This window comes from Pygocentrus nattereri, chromosome 5, assembly GCF_015220715.1.
Source record: "Pygocentrus nattereri isolate fPygNat1 chromosome 5, fPygNat1.pri, whole genome shotgun sequence".
NCBI classification, from domain to species: Eukaryota; Metazoa; Chordata; class Actinopteri; order Characiformes; family Serrasalmidae; genus Pygocentrus; species Pygocentrus nattereri.
In genome coordinates, this window is record NC_051215.1 from 21,840,651 (window position 1) to 21,866,531 (window position 25,881).

General features: G+C 41.5%; 2 protein-coding genes across 8 annotated transcripts in view; one reads left to right on the top strand and one right to left on the bottom strand.

Moving 5' to 3' along the window:
• Positions 1-7,135, bottom strand: part of tmem63ba (transmembrane protein 63Ba) — a 68,592-nt gene extending 61,457 nt beyond the window's left edge. For both annotated transcript variants that reach the window (XM_017702665.2, XM_037538793.1), the window contains exon 1: positions 6,827-7,135. The gene's annotated coding sequence lies outside the window, so the exon portion shown is untranslated. The remainder of the gene's footprint in view (positions 1-6,826) is intronic.
• A 3,580-nt stretch (positions 7,136-10,715) lies between these two features.
• The window catches only part of LOC108430283 (arginyl-tRNA--protein transferase 1), a 172,927-nt gene continuing 157,761 nt past the window's right edge, over positions 10,716-25,881 (top strand). For 2 of the 6 annotated variants that reach the window (XM_037538565.1, XM_037538566.1), the window contains exon 1: positions 18,747-18,990. In XM_037538565.1, coding sequence (XP_037394462.1) covers positions 18,888-18,990 — 103 coding nt within the window. In that variant the 5' untranslated portion in view covers positions 18,747-18,887. Of the gene's footprint in view, positions 11,080-18,746; positions 18,991-25,881 lie in introns of those variants that run through there. The other 4 variants (XM_017702668.2, XM_017702667.2, XM_037538564.1 and 1 more) reach the window with 3 other exon arrangements.

Here is a 25,881-nt window from a genome sequence, read left to right on the forward strand (position 1 = left end):
CTGTAGTGAGTGACTCTACAGAAAGTTATCGACCTCTGCGCACTATGCGCCTCAGCATCCGCTGACCCCGCTCTGTCATTTTACGTGGCCGACCACTTCGTGGCTGAGTTTTGCTTGGTTTTATACACCTGTGGCCATGAAAGTGACTGGAACACCTGAATTCAATGATTTGGTTAGGAGGCTGAATATTTTTGAAAATATAGTGTATGTAGTAAGTGGAACACCCCTTTCTGTACTGATGATCTTGATTGAAGATCATCTGTTTCTGTGAAACAGAAAACCAGCGTCTCTTAGCAGAGGACTGAACCAGTCTAACACCTCACTCACTCGACAGTGTTTACAAGCTGTACTGCCCAAAGAAAAGCGAATATTTGAGATAAGACCGCATCGACTCATAATCTATTCTGTGGTAGAGGGCGAGTTGTTGGCCTCAAGGTTGAAAGCATCTGTTGATCATTAACCAGGTCTACAAGTCTTCACACGAAACCCATTCAGCGAGGTGCTTTAATAGAACGAGATTATGAGGCCACAGCAACCAACATCCTTTCACATTCATTCAAATTCATTTACACCTGTTGGGCAAAATTACAGAAAATAGCGGAGCGCCAAGAAGCACTAGTATCCCTGCCAGGGTGGGCTGGGCAATGAGACGATATACATCATTACTGTGATAAATTGTCTCGATGCAACATAATATGCTTTTCTGACTATACCGTGTATATCGTACATGCTTGTCAGCACTGACCAACTGAGTGTTTCAAAATTAGTCCCGTTTAACTGGATTTAGTGCCAAATATTGAACAAAAAGTTATATTCACTGTATTTTTACAGATGTCCACCTCTAAAAGCACCCCCACAAAAAGGTCCTACATGAAATAGTGCAGGAAAACAGTCCCCAAAAATTAAGCCAATACCATTCGCCAAACTAAACGGGCTGTAAGAAGCTTTACAGACTGGCTGGAACAAAACAACATTAATGCTGATCTGGAAAAAAAATGACAAAACTGAGCTGAACTTGATATTGCAGCAGTTTTATGGCTCAGTCTGATTTGGACTCTGAAGATCAGACGACACGTTTGGCGAATGGTATTGGGTTCATTTCTGGCTGATTCCAGGTTGTTTAGCTGTTCTTCTGTCACAGCTGCCGACTGAAAACCTGCTCAGTGGTGATGACAGTTTGGGAATTTAGCGTCGTCTCATCTTCAGAGTTGGACCAAAACGACTGTTGGGTAAATACGATCTTAAAGGTGGCTGTTTTCTCTTTGCGGCAAAGTAAAAAGTAGAAATGTTCAAATGGCTTGAGCGCCTCCTACAGCTGTCAAAGTCATTGCTTAGCAACAGCGTCTCAGCGAAGTGATACAGGGTTTGTGAAAAAAAAAAATGCATCAATAAAATCACATGAAATGTTTCTGTACTCGTATTTAACTCCACAATAAAGTGATCACCTCAAACATAAACAAAACTCCCAGAAATGAAACAAACTGGTTTGGTTAGCCAGCCTTGAAACTTTGATGAGCCAAAGAGGTTTCTCAGTCGAGTACAACAAAGTTGTGCAAAATGAAGGCAGACTGAACGGTCTCGCCTTCTAGGATCAGATACCTATGCTAATACCTTAGGCTCATTAGTGAGGACATCACTCAAACGTGTCAGTCAACAGAGCAAAACAAAAACACAAAGCTAAATTTTCTTATTCGCATTTTCAGTTCCACTTTAAACAGACCAAAAGCTGGTTTAATAAGGAGCCAAATGGCCAATTTTCCCATTGATTTGACAAAAATATACGGATATTACCACATGGGCTCAGGAACACTTCAGAAATTAAATATCTTGTCTTTGTAGTGTATTCAATTGAATATAGGTTGAAAAGGATTTGCAAATCATCGTATCCTGTTTTTCTTTATGTTTTACACAACATCCCAACTTCATTGGAATTGGGGTTGTAATAACAACAACAATAACAACAAAATCGAATGACAAACTTTTTACGAGCTACTCTGCACTTAATCTAATGTAACAGGCCTAATTATGCTCACTTTGCAATAAAACGTGGTTGGTCTGTGATCTTTAAGCACCGACGATATTACTCACATTCTATTTTAAAGCAAACTATAACACAATTTATCATGATAACAATAAAATGTCATCATATGTCATCATATGCCACCCCTAGTTCAAGGCCAGTGTAATGCATACAAGCATTTAATTCACACTGCAGAACCCTGTTAAATCTCAATTAAGTGCATATACACCAATACAGTGTAACAAGTCTATATATGTATCAATACAAAGTATATGGAACAAGTATATATATATATATATATATATATATATATATATATATATATATATATATATATATATATATATATATACACACACACACACACATACATACACACACACACACACACACACACACACACACACACACACACACACCAATGCAGTGTGTATATGGAGCAAATGTACATATACCAATACAGTTTATATGTAACAATATTGTGTGTATATATACACACACACACACCAATATAGAGTTTTGTATATTTACCAATACAGTGTATATGGAACAAGTGTATAAACACTCACCAGCCACTTTATTAGTTACCTTGCTAGTAAAAGGTTGGACCCCCTTTTGCCTTCAGAACTGCCTTAATTCTTCATGGCATACTTTCAACAAGGTGTTGGAAACATTCTTCAGAGATTTTGGTCCATATTTGACAGCTGCACATCTATGACCACGTCCCAAAGGTGTTCTATTGGATTGAGATCTGGTGACTGGAGGCCATTGGAGTACAGTGAACTCATTGTCATATTCAAGAAACGAGCTTGAGATGATATGAGCTTTGTGACATGGTGCATTATCCTGCTGGAAGTAGCCATCAGAAGATGTGTAGACTGTGGTCACAAAGGGATGGTCAGCAACAATACTCAGGTAGGCTGCGGCATTTAAATGATGCTCAGTTGGTACTAAGGGGCCCAGAGTGTGCCAAGAAAATATCCCCCACACCATTACACCACCACCACGAGCATGAACCATTGATTCAACGCAGGATGGATCCATGGTTTCATGTTGTTTATGCCAAATTCTGACCCTACCAGCTGAATGTCGCAGCTGAAATCGAGACTCGTCAGACCAAACAACATTTTTTCAATCTTCTATTGTCCAATTTCGGTGAGCCCGTGCAAATTTTAATCTCAGTTTCCTGTTCTTAGCTGACAGGAGTGACACCCGGTGTGGTCTTCTGCAGCTGTAGCCCATCTTCTTCAAGGTTCGACGTGTTGTCCGTTCAGAGATGGTATTCTGCATTCCTTGGTTGTAACAAGTGGTTATTTGAGTTACTGTTGCCTTTCTAACACCTCAAACCAGTCTGCCCATTCTCCTCTGACCACTCACATCAAAAAGGCATTTTCGTCCACACAACTGCCGCTCACTGGATATTTTCTCTTTTTCGGACCATTTTCTCGTGAAAATCCTAGTAGATCAGCAGTTTCTGAAATACTCAGATCAGCCCATCTGGCACCAACAACCACGCCACGTTCAAAGTCACTTAAATCACCTTTCTTCCCCATTCTGATGCTCGGTTTGCACGTCAGCAAGTTGTCTTGACCACCTCTACATGCCTAAATGTGATTGGCTGATCAGCTATTTGTGTTAACAAGCAATTGAACCGGTGTACCTAATAAAGTGGCCAGTGAGTGTATATACCAATACAGAGTATATGTAACAAGTGTATATATACCAATACAGTGTATATGAAACAAGTGTATGTAACAATACAGTTACTGAAAGGCCAGTTTTAGCATAGTTAGTAAGCAGTACAGGATTATGATACAGAGTTGAAGTGTTTGGATACGGGAACAGAAAATGTGTCCAGTAAAGACGAAAAGCTAAAGATAGACACCTAAAAGCCTAAGATCGACTGTTTCATTGCAAAGTCAGGAAGTCTCCCATTCTGGATACTACCTTGTGGAACTCGGCATATTTCTGACATTAGAAAAATATAAACATAAAAATAACATTTTCAGGTGATACAAAACAGCCCTTGCAGAGCCTACGAGTCATTTTTAGCTCTTTTGCTGCACCTAGGATGGGGACATTGAATATGTCAGCTCTGCTGTCTGTCTCAGATCTCGGACAGACTTTATCCTGAGTAGAACCTTACAAATGACTCTTGGTCTGTTTAACCTGCTGAAGCGCTGAAGACTGTGGCTTTGTGTATGGCGAGAATCGAAGTCCACCATAAAGTAAAGCTAAAGCGGACAGGGGCCATTTTGTTTTCACAATGCACAAATCAATTGAACCACAAAACGAACCAAATTGAGACCACCTCGAGGTGGTCTCAGTTCGGTTCGCTTTTGGGGCCCGTTTAGAGGGGTCTGAGTTCATTTTACGTGTTCACATGCGCAAAAGAAACCATGACTCAGTGGTCCGAGTCCACTTCAGACACTGAAACGGCCCAAGTGTGAAAACGTCCTAGGATACCAAAGCAATGGCCTACGAACACCTTAGCAACCACTTAGGATACCAAAGCAATGGCCTTAAAACACCTTAGCAACCACCTGGGACACGTTAGCATAGTGTATGCTCACAACTTCAAAAAGGTGTGAGGCAACTAAAAACAGATTAGCTGAAGAAACAGTCATTAGTGCCAAATCTAAAAATGTGAGATTATTTTCCTTTAGTGTTTCATATATGGCTGCACAGAACGCAATTAAATAGGGTTAACTCTGATCACTTTGTAACGACATATGCAGTAGGTTAGTACTGATGATATTCACGACTCAGAAAAGCATCGACCCTGACTTAATTTATCACGATACCGATAAATATTCTTTTATCGCCCAGCCCCAGGCTGAATGTTAAATTGCTCTCAGGCACAAGCACTGAATGTGTGTCAGCAGAGTGAAGCACAGTAATCTCTCTGGATGCGCTCGATGACTTTAACCAAGGACAGACAGTAATCTGTGGATTAGTCAGCACAGGTACAGAGTCATCCCACTGCCTCATTCACTAGTTATGCAAGCCAGCTCACTAACACTGAATACTTTAAGTGTCTTAAAGCTGGACGGAACAGTAGAACCAGTTCACAATCACACTAATAACATTTTAAATGGGAATTCCTCCCATATTCCAAATATCCTGCATAATTAAACAAGATGCAAGATGTAAACAGAGCAGTTCAGAGTAGTTTGGTCTGAAATGCTCCATTCTAGAGAAACCTACCAAGCCAGAACTGTTCACAGTGGTGGTGACAGGAACCAGACGTCCACCTCTAAAAGCTCCCTCACAGAAAATTCCTATAATATAGTTAGGAATTCACTGCCTGATGTCGGAGATGCTGCTTTCTAAAAATTTTGACCTGCATTTTTAAAATATATGCATGCTGGTGAGAGAAGCGGAAGGTGTTTTAAGGTAAAAATGGTATTAAATATAAAATCTTAGAAGGAATAAGCACCATTTCAAACACAATTTCACACCAAACCACTTTTAAAGAGTTTATTTACATGTAAACAACTTAATAACGCAGACATTTTGTAAGATAGGCATTAAACTCTTCAGACGTCTGGTTCCTCTCACCACCACTGTGAACAATTCAGACTCAGTAAGGCTTTCTAGAGAGGAACACACCATATCAAAGCACAGTGAGTGACTCTGTTTATGTCTTAAGGCTTCAATTATGTAGAAATTAGAAACAAATTGTTGGAATCCCCTGCTTAAATGGGCTTGGACAGCTACTTGCTGCATAAGAAGCCAGAAGCAGAATCAAAGATGTTATGGTGAGCACAAGAACCATGTAAGGAGGATTCCAGTAATTTTATAAAATTGAATAATGCAGTGTGTGAGATGTAAACAGAGCAATTCAGAGGGGTTTTTGTTGTGAAATGGTTCCGATTTCTTTACACGGGTGGTGATGCCAGGGGTCGCCATGACTACAACACAAATATAGCCATTTTATTTACCATGCAGAACCACCAGTGAACTTTACAGAGAACGTTGATGGTTAAATCCTGGAAAATACGAAAACCATGGTTTGTTTGGGGACAATGGCCTCAAAATGCCAGGCTTGTACCCTCCACCGTGACTGGCTTCAAAAACATGTTTTAGGCCAAACCTTTAGCTGTCAAATCTGGTAAAACAGTGTCTGGTCACATCCTACTGGACACCATTAGAGCCCACACGCTTCCCGTAGGACACCTTTAGATCCCATTAGGATCCAGGACAATCAAATGCATCACCTGTTACGCCATCACTGTGATATCAACCCACCACGACTGACTCCTGGACACCACCAGGAACCAATAGAAGCTTTTAACGCCTTCTATTATAAGATATATGATTATTCAACAAAGGACATCACCACCGAGTTTCTCTAGAACCGAGCGCTTCCACTCTGAACGACTGTTTACGTCTCATGATTCAGAAATTTTGGGTGGAACTCCCCTTTAACACAGCAGCCTCCACCTCAGCAGTTCAACACTGACACCAGCCGGATTGCAGTAAACTGATACCAGTTCTTTAACGATAACGGACAATTTGATTAACCATATGACTTTAAACAGGTCAGCTCTTCTTAAAATGACCCCAGAGGGTTTACACTCACCTACAAGTGTATTAGCGTAGCGTTAGCTGGCTGCTAGCCTAGCCAGCTGGCTAACTGTTTTTGTGAACTCAGGGCCACGATAAAAAACACGTCCTCCGACACGGTTAGGTTATCTAGGCCGTTGGGCAGATCATCAGTTGTCAGTAACGCTAGAGTGTTGCCTAAAAAAACGTTATCTGACCGCAGAACAGTCGCAAGCTAAGCCGGCTAACTTCCCTTACCTGAGTGTAGCGGTCAGCGCGTCGAGTTAGCCCCCAGCCAGCCCAGCCAGCAGCGGTATCGCCCCGCAGAACGAACCGAGAACTCCCGTAGAGGCTGCCCTCTAACGTCTGGAAACACAGGAGCTCCGCACTCGTGCCCGCCGCCCGTCGCGGAGCTGGCATTCATACAGGAGAGAGAGGGAGAGACGGATAAAGCGGCTGTGGTAGAAAGTTGAGAGGAGCTCGCTGGTTAGCTGAGCGCTGCAGTCTGACCGCCCGTCTGCCGCTGCTGCTGCTGATGCGGTCAGTCAGTCCGTGTCAGTGCGGGCTTTGAACACAGTCACCCAGCAAGCCACGCTGCCCCCTGCCGGTCAGTCCTGTCTGCCCACAAACAGCTACCACAATTTTATTTAGCATCAAGCTCCGCTGGTGACCTCCTGCCGAAAAAATAATGCGTGGGAATGAGATGATTAAGTCGTGGCCATGACTTAGTAAGGCGTGGGAATGAGATGATTAAATTGTGGCCACGACTTGGTAAGACGCGATCTCCTTCCCACGCCATACTAAGTCATGGCCACGACTTAATCATCTCATTCCCACACCTTTCTATGTCATGGCTTATTAACACGTGGGAACAAGATCCTAATTGATGGTTAAGTTATGGCCATGACTTAATAAGGCGTGGGAACGAGATCAAGGCTTATGCACTGGGATCTCATTCCCACGCTTTTAGTAAGGCATGGGAATGAGATGATTAAGTCGTGACCACGACTTAGTAAAGTGTGGGAACAAGATCTTAATGCGTGGCCACGACTTAGCGAGCTGTGATCTCGTTCCCATGCCTTAGTAAGTCATGACTGATTATACTGCACACAGGAAAAGGTGATAAACTCAGTTTGTTCTGTAAGTGAGGTCTAGTGGGGGTGGAGGAGGTTCTACTGGGAGCAGTGCTGCTTGTTCAGTCTAACAGCAAAAGGATCCTTCGATAGACCTGCGATGGCCTCCTTCACACACATGGGGTGAGGCAGCTGGTCACTGAAGGAGCTGCCCAGTGCTGTCCAAGACTCAGTCATGGCGTGAGAGCTGTTCTCCAGCATGGATGTCAATCTGGCTAACATCCTCCTGTCTCCCACCGTCTGCACTGGGTCTGGGGGGGCTTCTCAGGACAGAGCTGGCCCTCTTAATGAGTCTGTCAGGTCTCTTCCTGTCCGGGTTGATACGAGATATGATATGAGATACTAAGTCATAATTATGAGAAAGTAAGTCAAATATGAGATTATAAGTCATTACTATGAGAAAATACTGTAAATCAATGATGCATTGCTTTAATCATAGTAATGACTGTGTTTCATAATAATGATATTTTGTCATAATTGCAAGATAAGTCATACATATGAGATATGAAGTCATAATAATGAGTTAATAAGTCGTCATGACAGTCATTATGACGATACACTGGGCCATGATTAGGGGACATTAAGTCATATCTATCTATCTATCTATCTATCTATCTATCTATCTATCTATCTATCTATCTATCTATCGAGCTTTATTGATGGGAAATTGCAGATCTGAGAGGGAAATTGCGGGTCAAGATTATAAGATTGAATCTTATTATTGTGAGATACTAAGACTCATACTTGTGAGATATTAAGTCATAATATTGATATACTAAGGCACAAGTATGAATTGCTAAATCATAACTATTCGCCGGTTCTTCCTAATAATGAGGACGTTTCTCATAATAATGAGATGAGTCATAGCTATGAGACCGAGTCTCATTATTAGGAGAAACTAAGGCTACGTTTACACAGCAGGTAAAATCCGATCTTTTTCCTCATATGTGACACAGATGTGTCATCTGCGTGGCTGTGTGAACAGCCACAAACGCATTGAATCTGACATTTTCAATTCCGATTTGAGACGCTTTCATATGTGGTAATGAAATCTGATCCGTATCCGATCCGCAGCGATGCGACTCAGTCTGAACAGCGAGATTGGAATTCAGGCGAGTTTTACGTAAGTTCAACTTGACATTCGTATTACCTTCGCGGTGCTGAGACTCAGAAACATTTATGCTGATGTTTCGAAAGAAACAGCCGAACGCGGCCGGAGGAGCCCGAGGCTGCAGTGCCAGAGAACACGAACCAAAGAAGTGGCCGTGGCCGAATAACACGCCCTTTTTACGGCGAACTCGAATACACTGTGTTCCTGTCAGTCATCATTTGTCAATATGCCTTATTAAGTTAAGTGATACTTTTTTAATCCCACAAATGGGGAAATTCCACCTCCACATTTAACCCATCTGTGAAGTGAAACACCACATACACTCACACTAGGGGGCAGTGAGCACACTTGCCTGGAGTGGTGGGCTGCCCTATCCATGGCACCTGGGGAGCAATTGGGGGTTAGGTGTCTTGCTCAAGGATACCTCACTCATGGCCCATCAGCACCGGGGATCGAACTGGCAACCTTCCGGTTACAGGGCCAGTTCCCTAACCTCCAGCCCACAACTGCCCCTTACTATTATTACTTCTTCTTCTTCTATTATTATTTTTATTATTATTATTATTATTAATAATAATAATAATAATAATAATTATTATTATTATTATTATTATTATTATATTACTATTATACCCTTTTTACTATTACTGTCCTGTGTTGTGTGACTGATACTGGCTGTTAAATTTCCTTCGGGATCAATAAAGTTTATTATTATTATTATTATTATATTTCCAAAAGTATTTGCTTGTCTGCCTTCACATGCATATGAACTTGAGGGACATCCCATTCTTAAACCATAGGGTTTAATATGATGTCGGTCCACCCTTTGCAGCTAAAACAGCTTCAACTCTTCTAGGAAGGCTTTCAACAAGGGTTAGGAGTGCCCATCCATGTCTTTACAGTCCTTGCTTTGTGTACAGGTGCACAGTCCTGTTGGAACAGGAAGGGGTCGTCCCCAAACTGTTCCAACAAAGTTGAGAGCATGAAATTGTCCAAAATCTCTTGGAACTGAAGCATTAAGAGTTACTTTCACTGGAACTAAGTAGCCGAGCCCAACTCCTGAAAAACAACCCCCCCTCCACCAAACTTTACACTTGGCACAATGGAGTCAGACAAGTACCGTTCTCCTGGCAACCGGCAAACTCAGACTCGTCCATCGCATTGCGAGATGGAGAAGCGTGATTGGTCACTCCAGAGAACACGTCTCCACTGCTCTAGAGTCCAGTGGTGGTGCTTTACACCACTGCATTCCACGCTTTGCATTGTACTTGGTAATGTTAGGCTTGGATGCAGCTGTTCGGCATGGAAACCCATTCCATGAAGCTCTGTTCTTGAGCTGAACTGAAGGCCACATGAAGTGTGGAGGTCTGTAGCGATTGACTTTGCAGAAGGTTGGCGACCTCTGCGCACTATGCGCCTCAGCATCTGCTGACCCCGCACTGTCATTTTACGTGGCCGACCACTTTGTGGCTGAGTTGCTGTCGTTCACAATCACTTCAACTTTCTTATAATACCACTGACAGTTGACTGTGGAATATTTAGTAGTGAGGAAATTTCACAACTGGAATTCACTGAGCTCCTGAGAGCGACCCATTCTTTCACTAATGTTTGTAGAAGCAGTCTGCAGGCCTAGGAGCTTGGTTTTATAGACCTGGAAGGCCATGGAAGTGACTGGAACACCTGAATCCAGTAATTTGGATGGGTGACTGAACACCTTTGGAAATATAGTGTAGCTGGCTGATTCTAAACGCGTTTGATGGTTTCCTAATGGGATCTAAAGGTGTGCTAATTCCCATTAGAGAGCCAGACAGTGCTGTTTTAGCAGGGGAAGCATCTTTTCAGTGGGTTGACTGTATGGAGAGTTCGCTGAACGGGATTTCCCATGATTCCGTGCTTTGTTTACAAACGTGAAGTCAGTGCTAGCGTCGCGCTAGCTTTATTCCATTACACGAGTAATCATTTATTAATGAATGAATGCATTTTATTCGTATAAATAGCAGCGAACGTAACTTAAAATTCCCATCTTTTAGTCGCCCTGCGTTCAGACTGTGAGAAGTGTGTTTGGCGCTGTTATAGAGTTTGAAATGAAGAGCTAACGTTAGCTGTAGCTTTAGCCTGCGGGCTTGATCTGACCGACCTGCTGGGCTCTTGTTAAACCCTGCTGCTCTCTGGGTGAGTGAGGATGTACTCTATCGTGGAGATGAAGGGCCTGAAGGATAGATATCGCTGTGGCTACTGTGGAAACGGGTGGGGAAAAGTTTCCTACGGTAAGTGAATGAAGAGATGGAGGCTCCACTGCAGCAGCACCATGCTGGAAAATAGGCCATTAGAACTAGAGGACTAAGACTATTAATTCTAAAACCTGATGGTTTTGTGTTCTGCTTAGGATTGGCCTAATGTTTACCATCAGGGACCACTGGCTTCCTGTAGAACACGTTTAGATCCCGTTAGGAAATCACGTGTTACACCATTAGTGTCCTTACACTGTGATATCAACCCATCAGGAAACACTAAATACTGTCACTGACTATTGGACATCATGATGAAATTTTAATGCTTTCAGTTGTTTTTTTAAGCAGGGCAGCTCTTCATGATGCACAATGTGGGGTTACATCCAGAGTGATGGGCACAGATACCAGGCTGTTGGACTGTGTTAGAGCTCTTCAGATTCAGAGCTGTACAGAAAGACAGGTCAGAGACAGCTGGCGGAATGTCAGAAACATACGAAGCCCTGCTGGTGACGTCCCATATAAATAAAAATAGTGCTTGAGGATGCGATAATTAAGTCGTGGTCATGACTTAGAAAGGTGTGTGAATGGTGGTGGATCATTCTCAGCACGGCAGTGACACTGATGTGGTGGTGACGACGAGTGGATCAGACACAGCAGTGCTGCTGGAGTTTTTAAACACCTCACTGTCGCTGCTTGACTGAGAATAGTCCACCAACCAAAACTATCCTGTGGGCAGCGTCCTGTGACCACTGATGAAGGACTAGAGGATGACCAACACAAACTGTGCAGCAGCAGATGAGCTATCGTCTCGGACTTTACATCTACAAGGTGGACAGACAAGATAGGAGTGTCTAATAGAGTGGACAGTGAGTGGACACAGTGTTTAAAAACTCCAGCAGCACTGCTGTGTCTGATCCACTCGTACCAGCACATCACACACTAACACACCAGTGTTACTGCAGTGCTGAGAATGACCCACCACCCAAATAGTACCTGCTCTGTGAGGGTTCATGGGGGTCCTGACCACTGAAGAACAGGGTAAAAGGGGGCTAACAAAGTATGCAGAGTCAATTCTGTATCAGTGTATGTTAATGAGCTCTGTTCTCGTTGGCTTGATTAAAAAGGGCTAAAATCCTCCTTATAACTTTGGTTAACTTCATCATCTTAACAAAGCTGAAATGGTTATGACGTGCATTCTTTTGGAAAGTGCTAATATTCGTGATCTAATGGGTCCTCTTTCACCCTCTGTCCTACATCCTGGTGCATTTATTGGTAGAGAAAGCCAAATAATGCCTTCATCCAAAGTGTCGTTGCCTGCTGACAAACCAAAGGTAGCCATCTCATGAGAATCATCAGGTCAGGTGATAGCATGGCTGTATAACAGCTAAGGAACATGATACCATTTTACAGGATCTGTGGCAAAACATTGTTCTTTCATTATATTTCCACAGTTGAAGGTAGTAATGGCCTCATAGATAAATACAAGTTGTTTTCCATGTCCTCATGTCCTTCCCATAACCAGATCTAAGCAGTATTGTGCTAAGGGAGAAGTTCTTGAATGTAAGTGTAATGAAGACATTTCTTCTTAAAGAGCCCATATCTTATATTTTATACAAATATCTCATATTATATACAAAACAGACCTAATTCATTTTTACATGACCAAATTTCCAAGACTGATGTACAGTACTGTGCGAAAGTTTTAGGCATCCAAGCAAATTTTTAAACAATTTACCTCAGCAGTGAGTTTATCACAATATACATTAGAATAAAGTCACACTCATAATTCAAATAAACATAAAAACAACAAAAAGTAACAAGAATTTCTTGGGTCCATATTTTTCCTTGACACATTCACAGCCACCACAGAGACTTGTTAATATCATCAACTACATCATGAGCACAATTTAATGAAGCACTGATTGGTCAAACCAGGAGCTGCTTTTTAACTACATATAATACGTATACATATATATACATACACATATATAAATCATATAAATAATAAATAGTGATTTTCTGGATGTGTTTTTGTTTAACCATTTTCAAACGTCTCCTCGAGGAAGCCCATACACACACATACACACACACACACATAAAGGGAACACTTAAACAACATAATATAACTCCAAGTAAATCAAACTTCTGTGAAATCAGACTGTCCACTAAGGAAGCAACACTGATTGACAATCGGTTTTAAATGCTGTTGTGCAAATGGAAAAGACAACGGGTGGAAATTATTGGCAATTAGCAAGACACACTCAATAAAGGAGTGGTTCTGCAGGTGGGGACCACAGACCACTTCTCAGTACCTTTCTGTTTTCTGGCTGATGTTTTGGTCACTTTTGAATGTTGGTGGTGCTTTCACACTCGTGGTAGCATGAGACGGACTCTACAACCCACGCAAGTGGTTCAGGTACTGCAGCTCATCCAAGATGGCACATCAATGCGAGCTGTGGCAAGAAGGTTTGCTGTGTCTGTCAGCGTAGTGTCCAGAGGCTGGAGGCGCTACCAGGAGACAGGCCAGTACACCAGGAGACGTGGAGGAGGCCGTAGGAGGGCAACAACCCAGCAGCAGGACCGCTACCTCCGCATTTATGTAAGGAGGAACAGGAGGAGCACTGCCAGAGCCCTGCAAAATGACCTCCAGCAGGCCACAAATGTGCATGTGTCTGCACAAACGGTTAGAAACCAACTCCATGAGGATGGTATGAGGGCCTGACGTCCACAGATGGGGGTTGTGCTCACAGCACACAGCAGGACGCTTGGCATTTGCCAGAGAACACCAGGATTGGCAAATTCTCCACTGGCGCCCTGTGTTCTTCACAGATGAAAGCAGGTTCACACTGAGCACATGTGACAGACGTGACAGAGTCTGGAGACGCCGTGGAGAGTGATCTGCTGCCTGCAACATCCTTCAGCATGACCGGTTTGGCAGTGGGTCAGTAATGGTGTGGGGTGGCATTTCTTTGGAGGGCTGCACAGCCCTCCATGTGCTCGCCAGAGGTAGCCTGACTGCCATTAGGTACCGAGATGAGATCCTCAGACCCCTTGTGAGACCAAATGCTGGTGCAGTTGGCCCTGGGTTCCTCCTAATGCAGGACAATGCTAGACCTCATGTGGCTGGAGTGTGTCAGCAGTTCCTGCAAGATGAAGGCATTGAAGCTATGGACTGGCCCGCCCGTTCCCCAGACCTGAATCCGATTGAGCACATCTGGGACATCATGTCTCGCTCCATCCACCAACGCCACATTGCACCACAGACTGTCCAGGAGTTGGCGGATGCTTTAGTCCAGGTCTGGGTGGAGATCCCTCAGGAAGCCATCCGCCACCTCATCAGGAACATGCCCAGGCGCTGTAGGGAGGTCATACAGGCACGTGGAGGCCACACACAATATTGAGCCTCATTCTGACTTGTTTTAAGGACATCACATCAAAGTTGGATCAGCCTGTAGTGTGTTTTTCCACTTTAATTTTGTGTGTGACTCCAAATCCAGGCCTCCATTGGTTAATAAATTAGATTTCCATTGATGATTTTTGTGTGATTTTGTTGTCAGCACATTCAACTTTGTACAGAACAAAGTACTCAATGAGAATATTTCATTCATTCAGATCTAGGATGTGTTATTTGAGTGTTCCCTTTATTTTTTTGAGCAGTGTGTGTATATGTATGTGTATGTATGTGTATATATATATATCATGCATACATTCTGACCATCTCCTTGTTTCTATGCGCATTGTCCATTTTATCAGCTCCACTTACTCTATAGGTGCACTTTGTAGTTCTACAATTACAGACTGTAGTCCATCTGTTTCTCTGATATTTTGTTAGCCCCCTTTTACCCTGTTCTTCAGTGGTCAGGACCCCCGTGGACCCTCACAGAGCAGGTACTATTTTGGTGGTGGGTCATTCTCAGCACTGCAGTAACGCTGACGTGCTTTTCTTCATACATTCTCCAAAAACAAGTTAAAGGAAGTCAAGTGACCTCATCAGATTGACTTTTATTTCAGAATAAAAGATTTTTTGTTACGTGGTAAAACCTGTGATACGACTCCTGGGAACCAGGAACTTTCATTATATATTTTATAATATTTATTTGGCATATGTTTTTCTATGCCATTTAATTTATATATTCTATAGTCGTGTATAGATTGTTGTAGTTAAAATTGCAGAAAAATGGGCTCCGGAGTTGTGCAACCGTCCAAACTAGTCAGTGCAGGCGTCTTAGCATGTCTCCTGGGCATGTGAGGACTGTGATAACTCATTTAAAAACTAATAATAACTGTAAACACTAGGGACATAAAAACGGGCATACCTGTACACTGACCCATATCTTAGCAAGTGAAAACACCTTAAAAGTAGTCTTCTTCTTCTAAGCCGCTTTTCCTTCTGGGGGTGCTGGAGCCTATCCCAGCTGTCATTGGGCGTAAGGCAGGATACACCCTGGACAGGTCGCCAGTCCATCACAGGGCATTAAATGTAGTCATTGTATACAATATTTCACAAAATGAGATTGTTGTAAGAATATTATGAGATTATTAAACTTATTTCTGGACATTTTAAGTGTTTTATGTCATTTTGTGTAGGGAAAGTGTCTTATTTCATTGTCAGATAATTTTACTTGTTTGGAAGAATAGTGAAGATAATTTTGCTCTTTTTAAGAAATTACACCTAAAACAACTTTCACTACATGAAATGACTTAAAACAGGTAAAAATGCCTACACTCTTAAAAAAAGGTGTGTCTGTAAGGGTTTTAGTTTAAAAAATGGTTCTATATACAACCATGAACACTCAAAGAACCCCCCGCCAAACTCAGACTCATCCGTCGGATTGCCAGACGGAGAAGTGTGATTGGTCACTCCAGAGAACACGCCTCCACTGCTCTAGAGTCCAGTGGTGGTGCTTTACACCACTGCATTCCACGCTTTGCATTGCGCTTGGTGATGTAAGGCTGTAAGGATGATGCAGCTGCTCGGCCATGGAAACCTATTCCATGAAGCTCTCTATGCTGTTCTTGAGCTGATCTGAAGGCTACATGAAGTCTAGAGGTCTGTAGTGATTGACTCTGCAGAAGGTCGGTGACCTCTGTGCACTATGCGCCTCAGCATCTGCTGACCCCGCTCTGTCATTTTACGTGGCCGACCACTTTGAATCTGAGTTGCTGTCGTTCCCAATCGCTTCCACTTTGTTATAATACCACTGACAGTTGACTGTGAAATATTTAGTAGTGAGGAAATTTCATGACTGGACTTGCACAGGTGGCATCTGATCATGGTACCACGCTGGAATTCTCTGAGCTCCTGAGAGTAACCCATTCTTTCACTAATGTTTGTAGAAGCAGTCTGCAGGCCTAGGGGCTTGGTTTTATACACCTGTGGCCATGGAAGTGATTGGAACACCTGAATTCAATGATTTGGATGGGTGACTGAATACCTTTTGGAAATATAGTGTGTGTGTATATATATATATATATATATATATATATATATTTGTATATAAATTGTAAAAATAAACATTAAATTGTAAAAATAAACATTAATTGTAGAAAAATAATTATATATATATATATATATATATATAATTATTTTTCTACAATTAATGTTTATTTTTACAATTTTTTTTGTAAACATTTTTACAATGTTTATTTAGTGTCTATTTAAATTCGCACTTCGTCTGTTTACTGTGTATTTAATGTTGTCGCTATACCATGGGGGTCTGAGCGTAACACAGTTTCAATGCTCTGTATGTCCTATACATATTGTAGTATTGACAATAAAAGCTGACTTTTGGTCTGGACTTTTTTTATGAGATCTAAACTTCTGTTCATGGTTCTATATAGAACCTTTTTATTTCTAAGAACTCCCTTAAGAACCATGTTTTTAAGAGTGTAGAAATAAAGTTAATATTCTTACAACTGCCTCATACTGAGAAGTATTAGACCTCTTGACTACTTTTAAGATGTTTTCACTTGCTATCATTTGTATATATGTCATTTTTTCCAGTGTGGTCCTTTTGTAAAATGTCAATAATGTGTCAGGTGCTGCTTTGACTTCACCATAGACTATGAAATATTGTTTATGGAGCGAGGGATTCCTCAGTGAAAGTGCTCTGTGGTTCAGGCCCAATCTGGGATCATGGAAGGGTGCTTTAAAGGGGAACTCCAGCTATTTTTCAAGAAGTCTACATAATTACATGGTTGAGACACAAACAAAGTCGTTCAGAGCGTTTTGGTGTGAAACGCTCTGTTCTAGAGAAACTTACCGAGTCAGAACTGTTTAAAGTGGTGGTGATAGGAACCAGACGTCCACATCTTAAGTCTCCCTCACAGGAAGTTCCTACATGAAATGGTTGTGAATTCACTGCCTGATGACTGAGATATTACTTAATGATAGTTTTGTGATTACGCTTTGGCATAAAATGTATCACTGTTGTTGGAAGAAAACCTCATATCTCCAAAAACCTTTACAGGAGATACAGGTTTTACTTTTAATGTAAGTTAGTGGAACCGGAATTTTTTCCAAGTCATTTTTGGCCGTTTCTTTTAGTCCATTCTTCATGAATTTAACACACAATGTAAATTGCAACAGGCATTTTCAAATTATGTCAAAAACTGAAAAACATCAGAGATGGAGATTTTCTTCCCACAACAGTTGTCTTGTAGTCCATGGTGGAGGGATACATGCAGGGCGCTGTGAGGCAAAATACTTTCACTCCACTACATTTCAGAGTCTAATATCTGACTTTTTCCTCCACTACATTTTGAGAAATCTGTCGTTCCTTTTGGTTTCTGTGTGTATAAAAATGTAACATGTCAAAACGAAAGAAGCGCAAAGCAAGAACACCAATCAGGGCACAGCGGTCACTTTGTTTTGAGCTTGTTTTGACCTGTTGGTCATACCGAGCCAGTGCAGCACACGGTTCAACGTCAGCGCAGCAGCGTCACATTTCGGGAGAGTCTATTCAACATAAATGATGAACTAACCTAACTTTGTGTAAATAGAGCACAATATAGAAATATGTCCACATATGCAGTCGTGACTGACGCGGCTTTTTTCTGAATTTATACAAACACTTTCATTTTATAGTAAATTAGTTTGGGCTGGTTTATGTTTATGAACAGAGACCTACAGATCAATACAGTAAAGGAGCTTATTTGTGATCCTGAGTTTAAAGCCAGTTTTTATTAAACTTAAACTTGGAACTAAGTTGTAAATAAATCTTAAACTGAAACTTTGCTTGTTTGTAAAAAGTGATTTCAGAGCCACTCGGTTCTCCCTGATGGAAACTGTTTACCTTCAGTGTTTTGTGCTTATGATCATTTTAATAGACGTCAGCGTCACTAATTAATGACCTTCTATTAAAAGACTGGTTTACCAAGAGAGACACTGGAGGATTTTCACCTAAAATGAGTTCATGAAGCGAGTCTTGTTATAAAAATGATAACAGGACATTAGAGCCATGATTACACTTTTAGTACTTTTTGTGTACTTTTTGATACTTAAGTACATCTGAAGCAAGTATTTCAGTACTTTTACTCAAGTGGAGGTCTAAAGGGAGGAAGTTCAACTTTTGCTGGAGTAATATTTTACCTTGAGTGTCTCTACTTTAACTCAAGTACAGGGATTGTCACTGAGTCATACAGAAATGTTGAAAAGTGGTGGCGTTCCCCTTTAAGTTGTTTGAAGAGTGAAGGACCATGCCTACAGGAACATGTGAGCCTTTCTGAGGTCACGCCTTGTAGCTGACCAGAGTAACTAGAACCTATTATTGTCCTCTATCCTCTCCCACCCGGTGGATCTTTTCCAACTTCTGTTTCCTACAAACGATACAGGCTTACAGGACATGGCTACTGCTGGAGGCTCGTACAGTATAGTGGAATATTTTGGAGGAGACGATGGCTACCGATGTGGCTATTGCAAAAATGAAAAGGGCAATTTTTCACACGGTGAGTGCCCTTCATCATCTGTGTCACTAATCTCCCGAAATCAGCATTTAAGTAGGTATTTAACTTGCCTTGTCTGAGAAATTTGGAAGCTAAAGTTGGTTTCTTTCAGGAACTCTCCGTTCCACCTTAAATGGCGCAGCAGTTACATTCAGGCGCCTCAGCTGCCAGAATGTAACCGCTGCGCAATTTAAGGTGGAACGGAGAGTTCCAACAAGGAGCCGACTTCATCCTCGTCCCTGTCTTTGTTGTCGTTTCTAGCCAAAAGTCCACAGGTTCTAGATTGTTCCACACAGTATCTTTGACAGCACCCTGTAAAATTTAGCACTATTACAGTTACAGTACTACGCTGCTAGCCTCTGTTAGCATGTTGCTATTTGGTTAACTCAGCTAGCCAGGTTTCTGTAGCCTTTATTTACTTTTGTCATTCGTTTCTTATCCCGCGTTTACGTCGCTCGGCCGAGTTGGAGAGCCGCAAACCAGCTGTCTTAACGATGTTCTCTCATATTTTGTCATTTTGGTGAAATCTTAGTTTCGTTAGCTTAGGTAAGCTAAGCCTGAAAGCTTCCTAGCTAACTACTAACCTAGCTGGTGGTTCTCGCTAACGTTAAATAGCTGGCTTGTCGCCTTTTATGGGCATTTAAATCAACTATCTTATCACAAAAGGGTTCTTCAGGTGTTCTTTGATAAAGATAGTGCTTGTGTTTAGAACCTTGAACTCACAAATAACCAGTACATGCTAAAATGGTTCTTCTGATTAATGGAGGGTGTGTATCGTTCTATATAGCTAGAATCTTTATGAAAATGGTTCTTTAATTGTATACAAGCTTGACGTCGCAACGAAAGCAGAACCCTTCTTGGTGCTACCTAGAACCATTTAAAGTACGATCAGTCTTTATCAATCTAAAGAAATGTTTTTACCAAATTTTGCAAATGGTTCTTTGAGTCTTCATGGTTCTATGTAGAACTATTGTCTTTACTAAAGAATAGTTGAATAACCATCTTTTGTAAGAGTGTGTGGCAAAAGTTTGTCCCCAGTTTGGTCTGTACTGGGTTCTTACGTTGGCCAGACACAGCCAGTTTTAAATATTTCAGAATTTCTGGCCAGTCCAGTGTGTGAGATTTAATCAGAGAGATTCAGAGCGGTTTGGTGTGAAATGGTTCAGCTGTCTTTACAGTGGTGGTGATAGGAACCAGGCATCGCCATGACTACAACACAAATGTAGACATTTTATTTATCACAATGTTTTCTTTGGGGGCTACTTAGCCTCACAGTGCTCTGCATGTATCCGTCCACCATGAATGGATGAACTTAAATGGACTAAAACTTTCTCATAGAAATATTGTAAAACAATGTCTCAGTCATCAGGCAGTGTATTCATGACCATTTTATGTAATATACACAATGCTGCCAAAGGTATTCACTCACCCATCCGAATAATTGTATTCAGGTGTTCCAGTCACTTTCATGGCCACAGGTGTATAAAACCAAGCAAAACTCAGCCACAAAGTGGTCGGCCGTGTAAAATGACAGAGCAGGGTCAGCGGATGCTGAGGCGCATAGTGCGCAGAGGTCGATAACTTTCTGTAGAGTCACTCACTACAGACCTCCAAACTTCATGTGGCCTTCAGATCAGCTCAAGAACAGCATAGAGAGCTTCATGGAATGGGTTTCCATGCCCGAGCAGCTGCAGCCAAACCTTACATCACCAAGCGCAATGCAAAGCGTGGAATGCAGTGGTGTAAAGCACCACCACTGGACTCTAGAGCAGTGGAAATGTGTTCTCTGGAGTGACTAATCACGCTTCTCTGTCTGGAAACCCAATGGACGAGTCTGAGTTTGGCGGTTGCCAGGAGAACGGTTCTTTTCTGACCGTATTATGCCAAGTGTAAAGTTTGGTGGAGGGGGGATTATGGTGTGGGGTTGTTTTTCAGGAGTTGGGCTCAGCCCCTTAGTTTCAGTGAAAAGAACTCTTAATGCTTCAACACCAAGAGATTTTGGACAATTTCATGCTCCCAACTTTGTGGGAACAGTTTGGGGATGGCCCCTTCCTGTTCCAACATGACTGCGCACCAGTGCACAATACAGGTCCATAAAGACATGGATGAGCCAGTTTGGTGTGGAAGAACTTGACTGGCCTGCACAGAGTCCTGATCTGAACCCCTATAGAACACCTTTGGGATGAATTAGAGAGGAGACTGTGAGCCAGGCCTTCTCGTCCAACATCAGTGTCTGACCTCACAAATGTGCTTCTGGAATAAATGGTCAAATTTTCCCATAAACACAATCCTAACCCTTGTGGAAAGCCTTCCCAGAAGAGTTGAAGCTGTTATAGCTGCAGAGGGTGGGCCGATATCATATTAAACCCTATGGATTAAGAATGGGATTTCACTCAAGTTCATATGCGTGTGAAGGCAGATGAGCAAATACCTTTGGTGATATAGTGTGTGTCTATATTCATTGTGCTGTCATGTAAATAGATATACTTTATTTCTACTATTATACTTACGTCTATTTTTATTTCTATTTTTTAGTTTCTGCATAGTATATGTTAGTATGTGAAATGTGTTGTCACTGAAACACTGCAATTTCCAATGGGGATCAATAAAGATCTATCCATCTATCTATAACCAGCCAATCAACCGATCAACCAGTGTTCTGTGAGGGAGCTTTTAGAGGTGGACATCTGGTTCCTATCACCACCACTGTGAACAGTTCTTGCTACATTTCTCTAGAATGAACCATTTCACACCAAACCACTCTGAACTACTTTATTAACTATGTAAACAGAGAGATACAGAGTGGTTTGGTGTGAAATGGTTCAAATGTCTTTACAGTGGTGGTGATAGGAACCTTGCGTTGCCATGACTACAACACAAATATAAACGTTTTATTAACTATCCAGAACCACTAGCGAACCTACACGGGTCCTCCGAGTTTATATGGAATGTTGATGATGGTAAAATAGTGGAAAATTTGGAATAAAAAAAGTTTTCTTTAGGGGTTTATTTAGCCTTAAAAATCCCTGCATGGATTTAAAATATGTTTTAAGTCGTAACTGTTATAAAACATCTCAGGCATTTGTTACAATTGGATGCTTCAGACCAGACGTCTGGTTCCTATCATCCCCACTGTTTCTCTAGAACCCAGCATTTTGCACCAAATCTCTCCAAACGACTCGGTTCACGAAAAATGGTGCCTTTTTCTGAATAGTGACTGTGGAAATGCTGAACCCTGTGACTTATTTTGGGTGATAATGGCTTTATGCTCGTATTTAACTAAAAGTGGATGTTTTATGCTGTAGTTGTGTTGTAATGAATGAGTGAACCTGCTCCAAATAATCTAATTCTGTGATCTGCCGGCACCACGTAATGAACCCAAGAAGGAAGCATGCTTCAGATCCTAATCCTAAGGTGACTCTCACTGTTCTTTTTTTCTCCTCCTGCTGATAATGAACAGTAAAAACGTTTCCAGTGATCTGCTTCACCATCATACCGGTCAGTGGACCTTCGGCTCTGCTAGATATATGTGATATGTCTTCAAACGCAAAAGATATTGTAGATTTACAGTCACTTGCGATGAGCGTAAAATGGGCACGTCTCCAAGAAGCCACCATTTACAGGCTAAAGACATGGAAGAAAATAAGAAGGGCGCTGCTTAAGGCCTAATCAGATTACCTTGCCTAGGATTCAGGTTGTAAAGCTCCGGTCGTGTGCCGTTCAGGTTTGTACAGCATGCCTTTCATGGAAAGAGTTTGGCTGCTACTAAACTCAGTTATGACATCGCTTTCGTTGGCATGTCGCCCTCGGCTTTGAGTACCAAAACAAATCAAACAAATCAAATGAAAACAAATCAATAATTGTGGACTGTAGGTTTTGTTATTTTTAGCTGGGTTGAGTGAAAAATTGTACAACACAAAACCAATTCCTAAAAATTTTAGACGGTGGCTAAAATGCAAATAAAAACAGAAAAGATTGATTTGTAAACGGTCCTTTATGGATGTTTAAAATGAAAACAGCTCAGAATTCAGCTCAGAGAAGAGAGATTTCCTCTTTTACCTTATTTATTAATGCATAATATTTCCATTTTAGTTACTGGAACATTTTCCAAAAAAGTTGGACGGGGCAACTTTATACAGGTTAACAGGTAACAGACAGCACTGAAAATCTCTACTAAAGTACAAGTACTGCTACTATAGTGATAATTTACTCAAGTAAATGTAATAGTAGATAAAACTACTGAGTCAGGAACAAGGTTTACATTACACTGCATGCATTTCATGGTTGGATAATAATATATGACTTCCTAGTGATTGAATACCTTTGGCATTATAGTAAAGGTGTGACCCTCTACACACAGTAAACACATTTACAGCCTTTAGATATTTACACCATTAAAATGGGCAGCGACGTCAGCAATTTACCCAGCTTTGATTTTTAACATTTTTTTTTTTACTGAAATTTTTTTCACTAGTAATCATGCGGTTCACTTCATACATTGACATTATTACTGCTTTAGACAGCTAAACAACTTCTCACAGTTAAAGACAAACACGGAGGCAGAGAAAGAGACAACGGGGAAGGATCAGATGAGGCCGGTCAACAGCGCGACAGAATTACTGTGCAGGGTTTACGAAGAGTGTATTCAACTAGATTTTTGTGTCAGCCATTCATGACCGTTTATCTCCACAACAGCAGCTAAACTAGGCTATATTTTAAAAGCGTAAACTGTCGGCTGTGGGTGACACCTGTTAACTAAAGTAGCTGACAGACACCTGCAGTAAAATATACGCAGCAGGTTTCAAATGCAATAAACAGAATCATTATAGAAGAAAATCGTGAGCACAGTTTAGCTCGGATCAACCAGTTTGTCTCACGCTCCCTCAGGCTGGAGTCGAGCTGTGACAGCAGATCTCAGCAGGTTTCATGTTTCGTTGCTGATAACATCGTTTTCTGTATAGACGTGGTCTGTTCCTCCTGTGAGCTGGTTCAGTCCTCCTCTGTCCTTCTCCACTAAACTGGACATCTCTCTAGTGCATTTCCTGTAGGAGCTGCTGTATTTTGAGCGGTGGATCTTTTAAATGTAACCATGGTTCGTTATTATTGGGTGATAAGCTAAGATTTTGATATTATCTGATAAGCTGATGTTTGATATTGTGGTTAGTGTATTGTGCTGGGTAACACCTCCGCCTTCTGTGCTGTAGACTGGGTAAGCCCCCTACACTACACCAATAAGAGTCCTTGGGCAAGACTCCTAACACCACCTTCACCTACTTGTGTAAAAGGATCAAATTGTAAGTCGCTCTGGATAAGCGTGTCTGCCAAAATGCCATAAATGTAAAAAGTAATATTTTTACTCTGACGTTTTTAAAATTAAACTAGCGAAGTAAAAGTATTTAATTAAAAATGAACTAAAAGTACTATGATTAACTTCTACTCAAAAAGGTTCCATTACAGGGAAAACTGTACTCAATTACAGTAACGAGAGTGAATGTAATTCGTTACTTATACCTTTGGTAACAGATGATGTTATCATATCATGGCCGTGTATAAAAGGGGCATTCACGGAAGGCTCAGTCAGCCTTTGGGGAGAACTGTGAGTGAGTAGTTCCCAGTGTTAGGAGTGTTTCTGTTTTTATTTAGGGATTTCACCAACTACAGTCCATAGCATTTATTAAAAGATTCAGAGAATCTGAAGAAATTTGTGTGCGTAAAGGACAAGGCCAAAAACCACAACTGAACACCCTTTAACTTTCCACGCAGCACTGCATTAAAAACTGATTTGCTTTTGTAATGTATGTAACCACTCGGTCTGGGAATACTTTGGAAAACCCTCTTCGTCAAACAGTTTGTCGCTGCATCTACGACTGCAAGTTAAGACTATGCAAAGCATAAGCCATATAGCAACAACAACAGAAACGCTGCTTATTTCTCTGGGCTAAAGCTCATCTGAAATGGACGGATGTGCAGTGGAGACATAATGAATGCAACCACTCTGCTTTGAGTGGTTCTGGGTAGGATAGTTAAAGTGGTTTAGTCTAAAGTCCAAAACATGTTTTTTGAATTCTGGCTTTGAACCAGTTCATTAGAATCTTTCATTATACTTTTATCAGTGAAGCAGTGACAGACAGGAGATGCTGTTGTGATAAATTATTCAGCCCTCTGTGTGCTCTTTCCGTTGTATCTTAATGTAATCAGAGCACTGTTGTGCTGCCTTGTTGTACTTTCTGGGCAGCAGGCTGGTCAAGCTCACATTTGTTGATGAGGGGACTTCTCCCCTCAGTTTCCATGATGATACGAGTCCACAGTGGGGTCGGAGGCGGGTGAACAGCTTTTACCTGGCTGTGCTGGTGACGGGCCTGTTTTATGTTTATTCTTCCCAGAGATGTTCTGCTGTTTGTTGTTGTGGAGCTCAGATGAAAGATGAATGCTGATTAGATTAGACAGATACGTCCATCAGCAGATCTAAAACATATAGGTGATCAGTCAGTGACGTAAAGGACCTAATGCTCTGAGTAACATTCAGCTGTAATACAGGGTGATTTATAAAGATTTATCTGATTTCAAAATGACTTATTTCACCTTCATTACAGAACAATGCAGTAAACTGTAAATTAGGGGTGTACAATATGATGATATCAAATATCGTGAAGGATTATAACATGTCCACAATGCACCATCATGGAGATCTTTGGACCATTTTACAATGCACATTATATCCTCTGCAGTTCTACACACATACAAGCGAAGTGGGGTTTTATTTTCCCTCAGTCAAAGCACTATTTGCTATTCCCTTTCATACCCTCCCTAGAGACATGCAGATAAACCAATCAGAGTGTACCATCGTGCCTCACTTTTCCGTTCCCTTTTCACGGAAAGATTTTTCAACATATG